The sequence below is a fragment of the Stegodyphus dumicola genome, chromosome 11 (genome assembly GCF_044657685.1).
Source record: "Stegodyphus dumicola isolate Sdum_Otavi_A_Nest chromosome 11, ASM4465768v1".
Classification (NCBI taxonomy): Eukaryota; Metazoa; Arthropoda; class Arachnida; order Araneae; family Eresidae; genus Stegodyphus; species Stegodyphus dumicola.
In genome coordinates this window covers 117,358,272-117,371,415 of record NC_140778.1, presented here as the reverse complement: position 1 = coordinate 117,371,415, position 13,144 = coordinate 117,358,272, and the positions used below count along the sequence as shown (strand labels likewise).

Genomic DNA, 13,144 nt, shown 5'->3' with positions numbered 1-13,144 from the left:
AAGTGGAGAATGTAGGGAAAACGTAGGGCAAAATTAGTTTTTAATTAATATCTCGGCTAATTAAAGTCCCAAGAAAACGCAAATGGTCAAAATGGTGTGCCACGGACCTGCGGAATTCTATGATGTGCTTCGCTAAGCCCGGGAGCCAGACGTTTCGGAGGAGATGATTTTACTTCACCCCATATATATATATATATATATATATATATATATATATATATATATATATATATATATATATATATATATATATATGCGGGTTAAGTGTCTGTTTGTCGCCGACAGTTTATTGGTTGCTTGGGTAAATGTACTAGCCAATGATGTGAAGTTGCACGGCACAGGGTTGCCGTTTAAATTGAGACGTAGACAATTTCCTGTAAAACTTGCCTTTGCTATGACCATCAATAAGTCTCAGGGCTAAACGCTTAAGCGTGTTGGCATTTTTTTACCTGAGCCTGCATTTGGGCACGGTGAGCTTTATTTTGCCTGTTCAAGAGTTCGTGAAAGAACGGACGTAAAATTAAAAATATTGGATGGTCCTCTGCAAGGCGAGCTTAAAAATGATGGAAAGATCTACACAAGAAACGTTGTGTACAAAGAGATCTTTGACATGTGAATTAATATTTCATTATTTAAATCATCTTTATTGATTGAACTAGCGGTGGACTCTTAAGAAATGCACCGCCAGTGGTTTGCTTCATTGTACTCTACTTTAAGAAATTAAGCAAGTAGAAGGGGGAAACCCCGTGGGGCAGTAAACAAAGGGCTGCCCTCGCCGCCTGCCGTGGGTAATTCAGTTTAAATTAGAAGACACCTTTGCACAAATCATTTTAATTACAATTTATAATATCTAGAACAGCGGTCATTTCGTATGACCGCCGGGCTTTCTAGTGTATTAATTATGATTTTATGTTTCATGTAATAAGTACTAAAAAGCGTTAAAAACCCCGATATTCATTTAGAAACACCTTACATTGTAGCTTGGTGGCTATGCAATACCATCTTGCATAGCTAATCCGAAATCTCTCCTCAAATTATGGTAGAGAATAATAGTATTTATTGCTCTAGCACCTTTAAATTTCATTCTCAGTTTTCGTAGAATTCGACAAAATTTCTTTGCAATATGCTGAATGAGTAGATATGACTTTTGAGACTCTCTCAATTATAGGAATCTATTAATAAATATTGACTCGAAAAGAAATTTCTAAAAATGCTTTAAATATACAGGCAGAAAATTACAAGGAGAAAATAATTAAATCCTTACATAGTTTAACTAAGTATGTCTTTAATTGGTTTAGTGCCTTAAAGCCCTCCTTTCTTTAGTTAGTACCTCGTGAATGGTTGTCACCTAGATCAAAAATTACCTGAAGCAAAGAGAGAAAGTAAGAAAATAACTAAGCCTTTGTACATGTTATGCAAAATTTTGATACAGTACCTGATGTTTAAAGTAAAAAAAAAAAAAAAGTAGAGTAGAGAGAGAGTTATCTTTTATACATTCAGTATAAGAATACAAACGTTTATGTATTCTAATACTTCTTTCATTAATCTGCTTACTTTTGTGAGATAAATTCGTAAAACGATAATACTGTTTCTTCAGTTTAATCTGTACCACACACACACACAAAATTATATTGAATATTTTAAATACAACACTTGTAATTCCCACACAGTTATGAGCTCTTGTTTGGTTAACCATCAACATCCTGAGCACAACTACTGCATTTAAAAAAGATACTGTTGTGAAATATGTGAAACATTAGCAGCCAAAAAAGACAGTGGCCAAGAAGGGCTATTAGTCTCGAAACGGCATTTTGCGTCGAATCACTAAAATCGTTGAATGTCTTTTCAGATTGTTGCCATCAAATATTATCGCCTTATGTTTTATTTAAACAAATTAAATAATGAAGAATCTGCATGAAAGTATATACGTCTCTCCCACTGTGAAAAAGCAACGGTACACAGAGCCATCGAATTTTGAGGTCCTTCACCCGAACATGGGCACCTGGAAGCCCGAATTTTCAATTTCGAATTTGTTTTATTATGTGTTTCATATTCTGTAAGACTTTAAAAAATTTTTGATTAAAACACTCAACGATTTCAAAGTGAACAGTGACAACACGATACCGAATAAAACCTTTTTATCTCCAGCGTGCCAGATTGTCTATTGAAAATTCTAAAGATGCTGTTTTTAAATGTTTTAAGACCAAAGGGGGTTAGCCCAAGTACTCTCGTAACGTGAATGTGTATGTAAATGGAAAAAAAAAACCACTTTAGTGCTCAATATAAAATCCGAAAGCTTCCAGAATTTTAACATGTTATTTTTATTACGACTGACATGCAACTTCTTTGCTGTGAGCCATTATTTTCTCCAGCCCTGGAATTAAGACATACGTGGGCTTCTACATTTTGAATTATTGTAATTCGAAACATTTTGCACATATTAACAAGCGTTTTACATGAATTTGTTTAAAGAAGATAATGAAAAATAATTTCTTTTTTTCGAAAATATACATTAAATACATGCAATAGTATAAAGTCAATAATTTACTATTTTGAACAATATTTCACATTTGTTTATAGTACATTTCGCACAATAAAAACATGCAGCTTATTGTAAAGCAGATTAAGAATAAATATTAGCTGTGCATTAATAAATTTACATTATTTAATTTCAGCTAACTTCTGTGAAACCAAATCACACTTATGTGGTGAAAACGGTTTATGCGAAGATTTGCTAGATGAGCCTGGAAGAGTGAAATGTACCTGTAAGGAAGGTTATGTATTCAATGGCGAAACTTACAAAAAAGGTAAGGTATATAGTATTATAACTTCTGTAAAACTGAATAAAAGATGAAGTACGTACGTAAATCCAAAAAAAAGGTTACCAGCATCAGCATTTGAAAAGTAATTATTGTGGAGGGAATACTTTATCTCCAGAGTTCTAGGCGGATGGCACTAGTTGTCTAGCAGTGGTTGTGCAGGTAGGTAGAGTAAATTCGCAGACGCGTCAGAACGACTGAAATGGCAAGGCGTTTACAAAAGTAGTCTCGCTTGGAGGAAATCCCCCTATATGCGGTCAGGTCGTAAATTTACAATCCCTTTTTTCAGGGGGAGACTGACAAGCAGAGGATAATCTTGCTCGGGGTCTTGAGAAAATGTGGGGGGGGGGGGGGTCGTTTAAACATCTAACTTCTCTACATTCAGTTTTATACAGAGGAATATACAAATTGAATTCTTCGAATGAATGCAATTTTGTACAATGAAAATGTACTATTGAACGATAAAATGTAAGACAAATAACATCTTTTTTTAAAGACATAGGAGGGAAAGAGATATTTGTTACATGAATGAATTTGTAGTAAATATTGAGGTTTTCATTTCGAATGCTATGTTACATGTATGCGAAGTAGTAGGTATCTGAGAAAATAGTCATAACCCAAATGGCTTTCAACCTTTTCACGTCCTTTTACTGTGTTAAAAATTACTAAATTCGTTTAGCATATAGCTTACATTTTATTAATTTTACTTGTGAATATTCAAATACTGCATTTTTATATTCTTTTTTATTCACACATTTCATAGCAACTAAATATGCTTATGTTGAAGTTTTCACGGAGCCACAGTTTTTGGTAACTTTTTGGCGTGCGTACTAAAATTTATCTTCTAATTTCCTTAATTTTGCAGCACAATGCGCAAAAATTTTTGACCAAAATTGTTCTTTTTTCGTTTGTTCTTACAACTTAACTTTTAATTATCTTATAGATATATGTAGGTATATATAAATGGAGCCAAATATAGAACAAGGTATAAAATATCAAAGAAAAATATCTTTATTATACAATGTTCAATACCATACGTATATTTACATAATATCAATATGAATGGTTAGTTATGTTTCGTACATATATAATTTATTTTTATATTTATAATGTTCATTACCATACGAATATTTATGCAGTATCAATATAAATGGTTAGTTAGGTTTCGTACATATATAATTTATTTTGATATTTTGTATTTTTTGTATTATATTCAGTATTGTATACGTATCTGAAGTTTAATTTTACTTGTTCTCCTTTGGGTTACGACTTTAAGTGAGAAAGAAGGGGATTTGCATTTTGAAAGAGTTAGGGTCTTCATAAGGATTACATTATATACAATCAATTGAGATCCGATTTTTACTTTCTTTTAATCATTCTATATATTTACTAAATACTACTTTATAAGTATACATAAAATATAGCGGTTTGTTAAGCTACTTATTTATTGTTTATAGCTACTTATTAGCTATTGTTTAGTCTGGTTTGTTTTATTATAGCAAAGCATTCGACGGCTATTTGCCTAAGGGTAAGGATGCCTCGCGGAGAACTTTCTAAGCAGTAACTTTCTTATGCACGTTACACGTGGGAAAAACCACGAAAACGCCAATATAGCCATCCCGTTCGCCGGGATTCGAACCCCGGATCGACCTGCCAGAGTTCAACGACTTTGCCACTCAGCCGCTAGTAAGCCACACACACATATCCACACATATACATTAAATTATATTTACATGTCGCTTATAAAGTATAATTGAATGCAATTTAATCATAAAGAGTTAGAAAATATTCTGCGAAATTACTTCACTTCGTAGACTTTTTGTAAGCTTCACCATATTTCTTTAAAGAGAATCTCAATGCTAGTTCCATTTCCAGGCCGTTTATGTACCTTATTTTTTATGCTTTGAATTATATTTAGAGAATTATTTCACTTGGTTATAGCTGAAAATGCAGTTTTTTATTGAAGAATTTAAGGATAAGAAGAGAATAATGTCCTTTCTAATTATTCTTGAAGCATTTAAATTTTTTAAAAAAGGGCACATTAATACAGATCACTGAACTAAGATGCTCGATACAGGACAGATTAATCACCTACTAAATTTTGATTTTCATTGAGTAAAAATGAATTCGTCTGCATTCTATAAGAAAGCAAATATTCAAAAAATGTTTTTTCTATTCTCGCAGTCATAATATTTTTCTTAAAATATTCAGCTAATTCATATTGAAATATTCCAAGCCATTACAATTAGTAATAAATCGATACAGTAAATAAATAATTAAAATCAATTAAACAGAATTTTAACTGATTTTAATTGCCATTTTCCCTCTGATAACCCCATCTTTAGAGTTCAATAGCAGTCGATCAGCTTTTGCCGGGGTTCATTTTTCCTTATGGTATGCTTACGTTATTTATATACTCTTTATGGTATGCTTACGTTATGTATTATGCATTGCTCATACTCGTCAATTGAAACTTTTAATATCTCTTGGAAAAAAATCAGTATGAGAATCCAGAAAATGATTCTTAGTGACGCTAAAACTATTATTACTAGGCATTGTCATGCCATAGTGTTTAAAAAAAAATACCATTGTTTAAAGGTAGATTCTATGCTCATATCCTAGTCTAAAATTAAAAGCTGCGAGTCAAAATTAAGGGGGTTGCTCTTAGGAAGCCTTAACTGGAAGTAGTTATAGGAAATGTTAATCAATACTTATTATCTTATGGATTAAACGCTTACTCTCTATTTGATCACGTGTATGGCAAACAGATATTCGTCATTTTTAAAGAAAAGAACGGTGAATGAAAATGAGTTATATTCTTGTTTTTCCAAATGCAAAACCATCTTAAGATACTATCGGATTTAATCTTTAAATTATTCCAATAATAATCAGAACAATGGGGGACATTATTCTTAACTATAATTTACTAATGCAAATCATATTTTGGTTTCAAATGGCTTTCATTAATTACATTAATGATATGGATATTTACTAATCTATTACTGTTACTAAATATAGTTATAAATACTTTATTACTGATATGTTTATGTATTATTTTATTAAAAAGCGTGTTTATTAATTTATTAATATTAATTATTTATTTATTAACCAAAAAGTGCATATTTATATTATTAAGCTGTTTAATGATACATAAAAGAGCACTTCAAAACTTTTCGTATCCTATGTAATTTGTCTCCATTCTGGTACCATGTGCATTCCTTATACCCAATACTGACTTGCAGTGAAGAACAGAGGAGAACTCTACTGAATGAGACCTAAAAACACTTTTCTTTTAAAATATATCTCCCCTTATGATCAGCCGTTTACTTTCCCCTTCCGTAATTAACGTCCGTTTCTTGCTCTTGACCGCATTTGCAAAGCCACCGCTTGGAGGTGCGAGCCGTGATTTGTTGTCCTGATCGAGTTCCCCCACGGGGGAAAACCAGTGAAACTACTGGCTAGGATCTGTACTTAGGCAATCTCAAACACGAGGATATATAAACAGTGTTCACAGGAATTTACAGTTTTCCATTCATTCGGAGGATGGTTCAGGCTCGGCAAGGACCGTATGGGACTATTTTGTCTGCCTCTTGTCTATGGGATTGCAACATGAGTAGACCTTGAGGCTTTACTTGAGGGATTGGCTTCATTCGGTCCTCTGCAGAGGGACTGACTGAGCAGATGGATCACCACATCGGAGTTAATTGTTGCGACTGGAGTGGTGCCCAACTACAAAGGTGGGCAAGAAAGGAAGGAGTTGCCAGCTCGGCACTAATGGTAAACCACTGCTCCGAAGCTTCGGTCTCCAGATGGGGTGTTTCTTGCTTACATTCAGAAGTTCCCTTAACAGGGCTTCGATAGTATTTCGACACACGACAATTCCATACCAATCGAAAAATGGAACATTTCCGCATAAAAGAAAGATTCATTGTGTGATGGATAATAGCAATTTGTATAATTTAATGACATTTACGCAAAAATCCCATCCGGGTTACTTTTCGATACAAACAACAGCGATTTTGATTATGAATTTGTTTTATAAAATTTTAAGCTGTTGATGTTATGTCGAGAATTTCAATTATTAATATGTGTTTCAAATTAATATTATTCTAATATTTTTATTTGTATTCATGTGTATTTTAATCTGGAAAAAAAGTATTCTTAAGCTCTTAAGGTTTTATTTAACTCATTATTCTTGAGTAGGAAATGTAACAAGGGCGAGAGACGGTTGCGAGGACACACATCTGGTTTATGGCCTTTCCAACAATGAAGGTAGTAGGGTCTTTTCAGCTAATGCGTGGGAAACGGAAATCGCTTTGTTTAAAGTTTGCAGTTTTCTTACTTCAAGACAGTGGGGGTGGCTAATAATTGTATACTCGTAAAAGCTAGTTTCGCTTGTTAGTTGGGGGGTCTATTTTTTTTCTCACGTTATGTGAGTGCAGATGTTTTTCGGATTGCATTGTCAGATTTTCTGGTGTTTGATTCGTCATGGGTGTGTCATTTTCTCAATTTAGATAACATAAAATTCCGGGATTGGTAAGATTTAATTTTATGATTTTTTTGAAAGCCTATGAACTCACAGAGGCGGAGAAACCGAGTTTTCCTGGGTGCTTGCACCAGGCTAGAGATCATTCTGATTCTGATTTTCAAGAACAGTAAGAGGAGAAAAAGTGGGGGCTTGACCCTTCGGGTCTTGCTTCTCGCGAGCCGCGTGAACAGCCGACAGAGGGTATGATTTTTCTCTCGGCTTTTAGCTGGCGAGAATTTGCGTTTGCATAAGGCATAGAGCTCAGCAGAAGAATTTCGATTTCTCTTATCCCAAGAATTGTTCGGCAGATTCTCTTCGTGATCCTGACATCCTCATGCGGTATTCCTGTTTTTACCGGCTTTGACTTCCTAATTAGATTTTGTTCCAAAGGTGCTCTACGCTTATGGTGAGTTTCGGGGCTTCCGGAATGAAAGAGACTCGTGTAGGTGGTGTAGACCGTGTAGACCTTCTAAGGTGTCTTCTTGTGACTCGTGTAGACCTTCTAAGGTGTGCATTGCTGTTTATTCTCCCTGTGCCAGCTGCGTCGATTTTTTTTTCATCATTCCATGCTCTGGAATTTATTTATTGTAAGGACAGCTTCAATGGTGTTGCAACCAAGTCATCTTTAAAATTCGCAAGAACTGTCTGCCTCCATTAACGATGATTTTGCGAATAAAGGACAGCAGGAATAATGTGGTGCTCCAGTAAACTTTGGACGCTGGACGATCTGTGGAGCTGTCAAATCACCTTATTAAATCAGAATACGAAGGTATTCGCGAGTAAAGTGAGTGTTGCAGATTGGACTTCACCCCGTGAGTGATTTTTTTTTTATTATTTGTTTTACTTCAATAATTATCTTAATACTCAAGCAAGAGTCGTCATTTTAATGTTTGTTGAAATTTACGCAATTACTTAATTTAATTAATCGATGTGGAAATTATCAGTGTTCTTAAAGTGAATTACCATGATAAATACTTAAAGTTAGAAGATGAAATGGGAGAAAATACTAGTGTTACACTTATGATACAGTAGAATTTGATAATGTTAATCTTAATTAATATAAGCTGTAATTTGGTGTAGTATTATGTGTTATTTTGACCTGGAAAATATGTGGTAGGATACTGATCAGTTATCCATTATTTAATTATATAAAATAATCAAGAATTTAATAAATGTGTGTTTAAAATTTAATGACATTTGTGTATTTATGCTGTGTATATTTACTGTGGTCTGTCATGTCCCTCCATTTGTTTGAGCCGGGAGGCTTTTAAGAAACATGGAGTTTAATTGAATTTGGAGTTATTGATATTTCCTTTTACATAGGTTACTCACAACGCAAACCTAAAAGTAAATTGTACTATACCACTATACGATTGATTGACAGATATGATATACGATTGATTGATTGATAGATATGATATACGATTGATTGATAGATATGATATACGATTGATTGATAGATATGATATACGATTGATTGATAGATTTACTATACGAATATTTATAAGAATGTCGAAATGATATATGAATATTCTGAATTAGTTTTTGAATGTATTTGTTATTTTTTTTTTTTTTTTTTTTTTTTTTTTTTTTTTTTTTTTTTTTTGTTAATTTTGTCCGGCACCTTGCAGCAAAGTTTAAAGTTTAAAGGTATTTAAACACCTAAACATAAATTTTCTATTTAACAATGGTGCCGTGACCAGGATAAATTGTAGGTGCTGTAAAATTTTTCTATTTAACATTGAACTACAAAAATATAGATTTTAGCAAAACAGTTATGCTTAAAGAATGAAAAACACCTCACCGTACCTTTAAAATTTCGATACCCTTGATAGAGTATTCTCTACTTTTATGTTATGTTCCGAACGCCAAAATGTTTTAAATAAAATAATTTTTTTCACATCTACATATTATTGTAACATGTACTTTTTAAAATTAGTGTAAATTACTTTAGTCGAAAAAATTACATTTTAAAATTAGTGTAAATATATTCACTGTATAGTGAATGCACAGAAATTAAAGATTTCCACATGCTGGAAATGAAAAATATGAAATATGTATGGGTGCAATATGAAATATTTATGCATGTGCTTGCAAAAAGCATGTATCTACCTTTAACAAAATACGTAAATACTTATTAAATTATTTATAAATGTATTTGAAATGAAGGATTTATTCATTCATAAATAACTGTGAAAGTTACTGTGAAGAAATCTAATTATTAAATGTATTTAAATTTATAATGATTATAAATATTATCTAAATATATACCTTAACATTAAATACCTTAAATAGATACATTAAGTACCTTGAATAAATACCTTAACATTGAATTGTAAACATAAATTGACATCCTGTTGACAAATACGTTATAAAACTATTTAAGCAAGAATTGTTCGTACTGGAAAGCAATATGTTAAAAGGTATTGTAAAGCAAATAATAAAGAAGAGTTTTAGAATATGTGTTGTTGAAATTAAGGGTAAAAAGATCTGATAAGTGTAATTAAGAAAATTTGCACTTGCATTTTATAATAACCCAGTTTTTATAAAATGTAAGGGGTTTATTTAAGTTTTAAATAATATTTAAAAAATCCTTTTTTTTATTCCCTTTCAGAAATATTCAGAGAAAGTTAAGTACTATTTAACGTATTTCGCTATTAAAATAAAAGGGGCTCTAATTTGAAATGGACCGAATAGAGCATTAATTATAAATAGACTTGGATTTTTCTATTTAAAACATGCCTCAGAAGCTAGAAAATCATGTTATATTTGAGAAAGTATTTTAGTAAGAAGATTTATAAATGGAAAATAAATAATGCATAATTTTAATATTAATAATACAATAAACTTTGATCTTAATTTTTGGAATCCTTAACCGAATGAAATCGAATTCCGTTAAAATTTTCTGCTAATGTAATTAAGGAAAACTTGTGAAAATATTTGATTCAAATTAAACCGTTCTGTGAAAAGTATAGCATTTAATTCCGTTCAATATGAAATGTTGTTTAAAAATGTATTCTTTTCATATGCTTAGGACTCTGAAGTATTGTAGAAAAAGAAAATATATGCATTTATTTACGACGTAATTACAAAATATTTACATCCGATTGTTTAATGGTAAATGACTCAATGTTTTGGTCACCACAAAGGGATCGCCAGTTATTCAAAGCAGTATATGGGGGAAACCGGTTACGGCCTCTCCATCTTACTTCCTACCTCCATGTAATAACCACGGTAGGAATTCGTCTCTGGTGTTCTTTCCTGATCGAATATCTGAAGTGTTGCTATAGCGTTGCTTCCGATCGTTACTGTGTCACTTAGACAAGGTTTCATGAATGCAATATGGGGCAAGTCAATGCCCGGCCCCAAACAGTTCACCCAAACTCAAGAATTGCAGCAAATGTTTAAGTGGAAAAGATTACATGGAAACTTTCCCACTTTTAAATCCCGCATAGCCCACATTTAGCACTCGGGGATTATTTTGTTTTTCCGAGGTTGAAGGAGCATTTATCTAGAATGAGACTCTCTTCAGATAGTGATGTTGAAACAACCACCGAGAACTAGTTCAGTGGGCAGGGAAGTGATGTCTACAAAGCAGGGTTAAACAAGTTGGTCCTTCGTTTAGCTAAATGCCTCAATAGATTAGGTGATTATGTGGGAAAATAACAGTTAAGTACTTCTCTTAATTTCCTTTTGTATTTTCTGTTTATTGTTTAATAAATAATTTTTTTATTATCTATGTCACCTTTTCCTTTTGGATCCACCCTCGTATCTCCCAGTGAATGCAATTTCTTCAAATGTAGCTAAAATTCCGCTTGCTTTCTGTATTATAAAAGGTTAAACAATATTTGCTTGTTTTCTTTAAAGTTCTAGTATCTTCTCCTGTAAGAATTAATAAAGCTGTGCGTCATACAGAAATAGAATCTTTTGGAGTTAATTTTATGAAAAAAATAAAATTTGCTTAGTTTTAAAATTTAGCATGTGTGTAGCACTGCTGTCAGAAGTACTAATGATATTTCTGGAATTAAAAATAAGTATTCTTTTATGTTTTCAGTCAACAAGTGCGATTTACCTGGAATCCTGGGTTGCTCATAAATTTGCAATCCTTTGAATGAAAGTTGCACATGTAGGCCTGGATTTTTCCTCTTATCCGATAAGAAAACCTGCCGTAAGTTGTTCTGTATCTCAATATAGAGCTAAACTAATTTAGTATACCAAATGATAATTTTGAAACTGCTAAATATATTCATAATTTCATAATTTAAAGTGACGTAACTCCAAAGAAAAAAGAAATTTCGGACTGATGCGGGACACTGTTCCTGCTGTAACATCGGACACATAACAGGAATTTTCAAGTAATTTATAACACTGAATCCCTAAAAAGTAATATCGTTATTAAAGCTTTAGTTCTCAACGAAAACGAGCTTCTCATTTTCATTAAACATAGAGCACTTACCCATGATGATATTACTTAATATGTCTCACTTTTTAATGAATATATGAAAATATGGACAATTACTGTAGTTCTTTATATATGGCAGAATGTAAAATAAAGTAGGAGGAAGTGTAAGTACAGGTAAAAACAAGGTTTGCGTTAAAAGTTAATTATAAAACATCAGTCAAGTGTAAGATTGAAATCTACGTTTCATTTTGTTCCAAACTTCGTTTTCTTTGGTTTGTCTTCAATATGTTGTTTAATTATTAGTATTAGATATATTTTCCTCTTCTTTTACAGAAACTCCTCAGCTTATATACTCCCAAAGCTAAGTTGCATGCTGGTAGGAAATACAATAAGAAGAACCACCATAATACAAATCATAATTATTATAATTAGTTAAATAACATAAAAACTTTACATTTTCTCCACTAGAACTTGAATAATTGTTAACGGAGGTCTTTGACGACCTTGCCTAAGATTTTAAATTCTAAGATCTAGCAATAATTAAGATAGTAAAGGTTGAGCCGCCAACCTTTACAATCACTTAATTTAAATGTCTGAATTTATACTGTTTTGAATAAATTCAGATAGCTATCTTTCACGCCATACCTTCTTTTAAACATCTGGAAGGAAAGACAGGTCAGCCACAGAAATACTTAAATTTGCAACTTTTCAGGTTGCCTCTCATAAATTTATATACCGTTTCACATTTTGCCCTTCATATTTTTAAGCTCATTTTCTCATCCTCGTCCTCCAGCATTTGTAAAACAAGAGCTAGTAATTTTGCAACAGCTACGTATTAACCAAATTCCTACACTGTTAATAGCTTAAATACACTAGACTTCAAAGGCACTATATTTCAAAAAATCTATACCTAATATGTTCCTAAGCTAGAACCTATACCTAATGTTAAATTTCGTTTAACTTTGCAAGTGTTTCTGGGGAGACTAACTTTTAAATAACCTATAACCTCATTTACACTACGCTGGCTTTTCTTTATATCAATTCATTTGCTAGCTTTTACTTTAATTGTACAATACACATCATCGAAACACATTTAACTGTTACAGTACATTTCGCTTAACTTATGCAGATTACTTAATTTAAATTTCAACTAGCCGTTTCTCTGGTGCATTCCTTCTCGCTCGTTCTCTTGTATTTAGACCAATGAATGGTTTCCCTTTCCGTCGGTCTTAAAGTTTCGAAGCTTTAAGTGTTTAAGTGCTTGTGGTCGGCCCACATATCTCAGTTATCTTTGCACTTTTCTTTGACAGTTGGATATATTCTTAGTTCTCTTCTTTCTTCTTGTCCTCCTCCGTTCTCTATAATTTTGCTTCTTGACGCCTGCTCGAACATCGG

General features: G+C 32.4%; 1 protein-coding gene across 1 annotated transcript in view; it reads left to right on the top strand.

Moving 5' to 3' along the window:
- The window catches only part of LOC118183010 (uncharacterized), a 36,226-nt gene that overhangs the window by 15,713 nt on the left and 7,369 nt on the right, over window positions 1-13,144 (top strand). Inside the window, exons 24-25 of the mRNA XM_085826348.1 lie at window positions 2,676-2,807; window positions 11,402-11,515. Of these exons, the coding sequence (XP_085682474.1) occupies window positions 2,676-2,807; window positions 11,402-11,442 (173 nt within the window). The 3' untranslated portion in view covers window positions 11,443-11,515. The remainder of the gene's footprint in view (window positions 1-2,675; window positions 2,808-11,401; window positions 11,516-13,144) is intronic.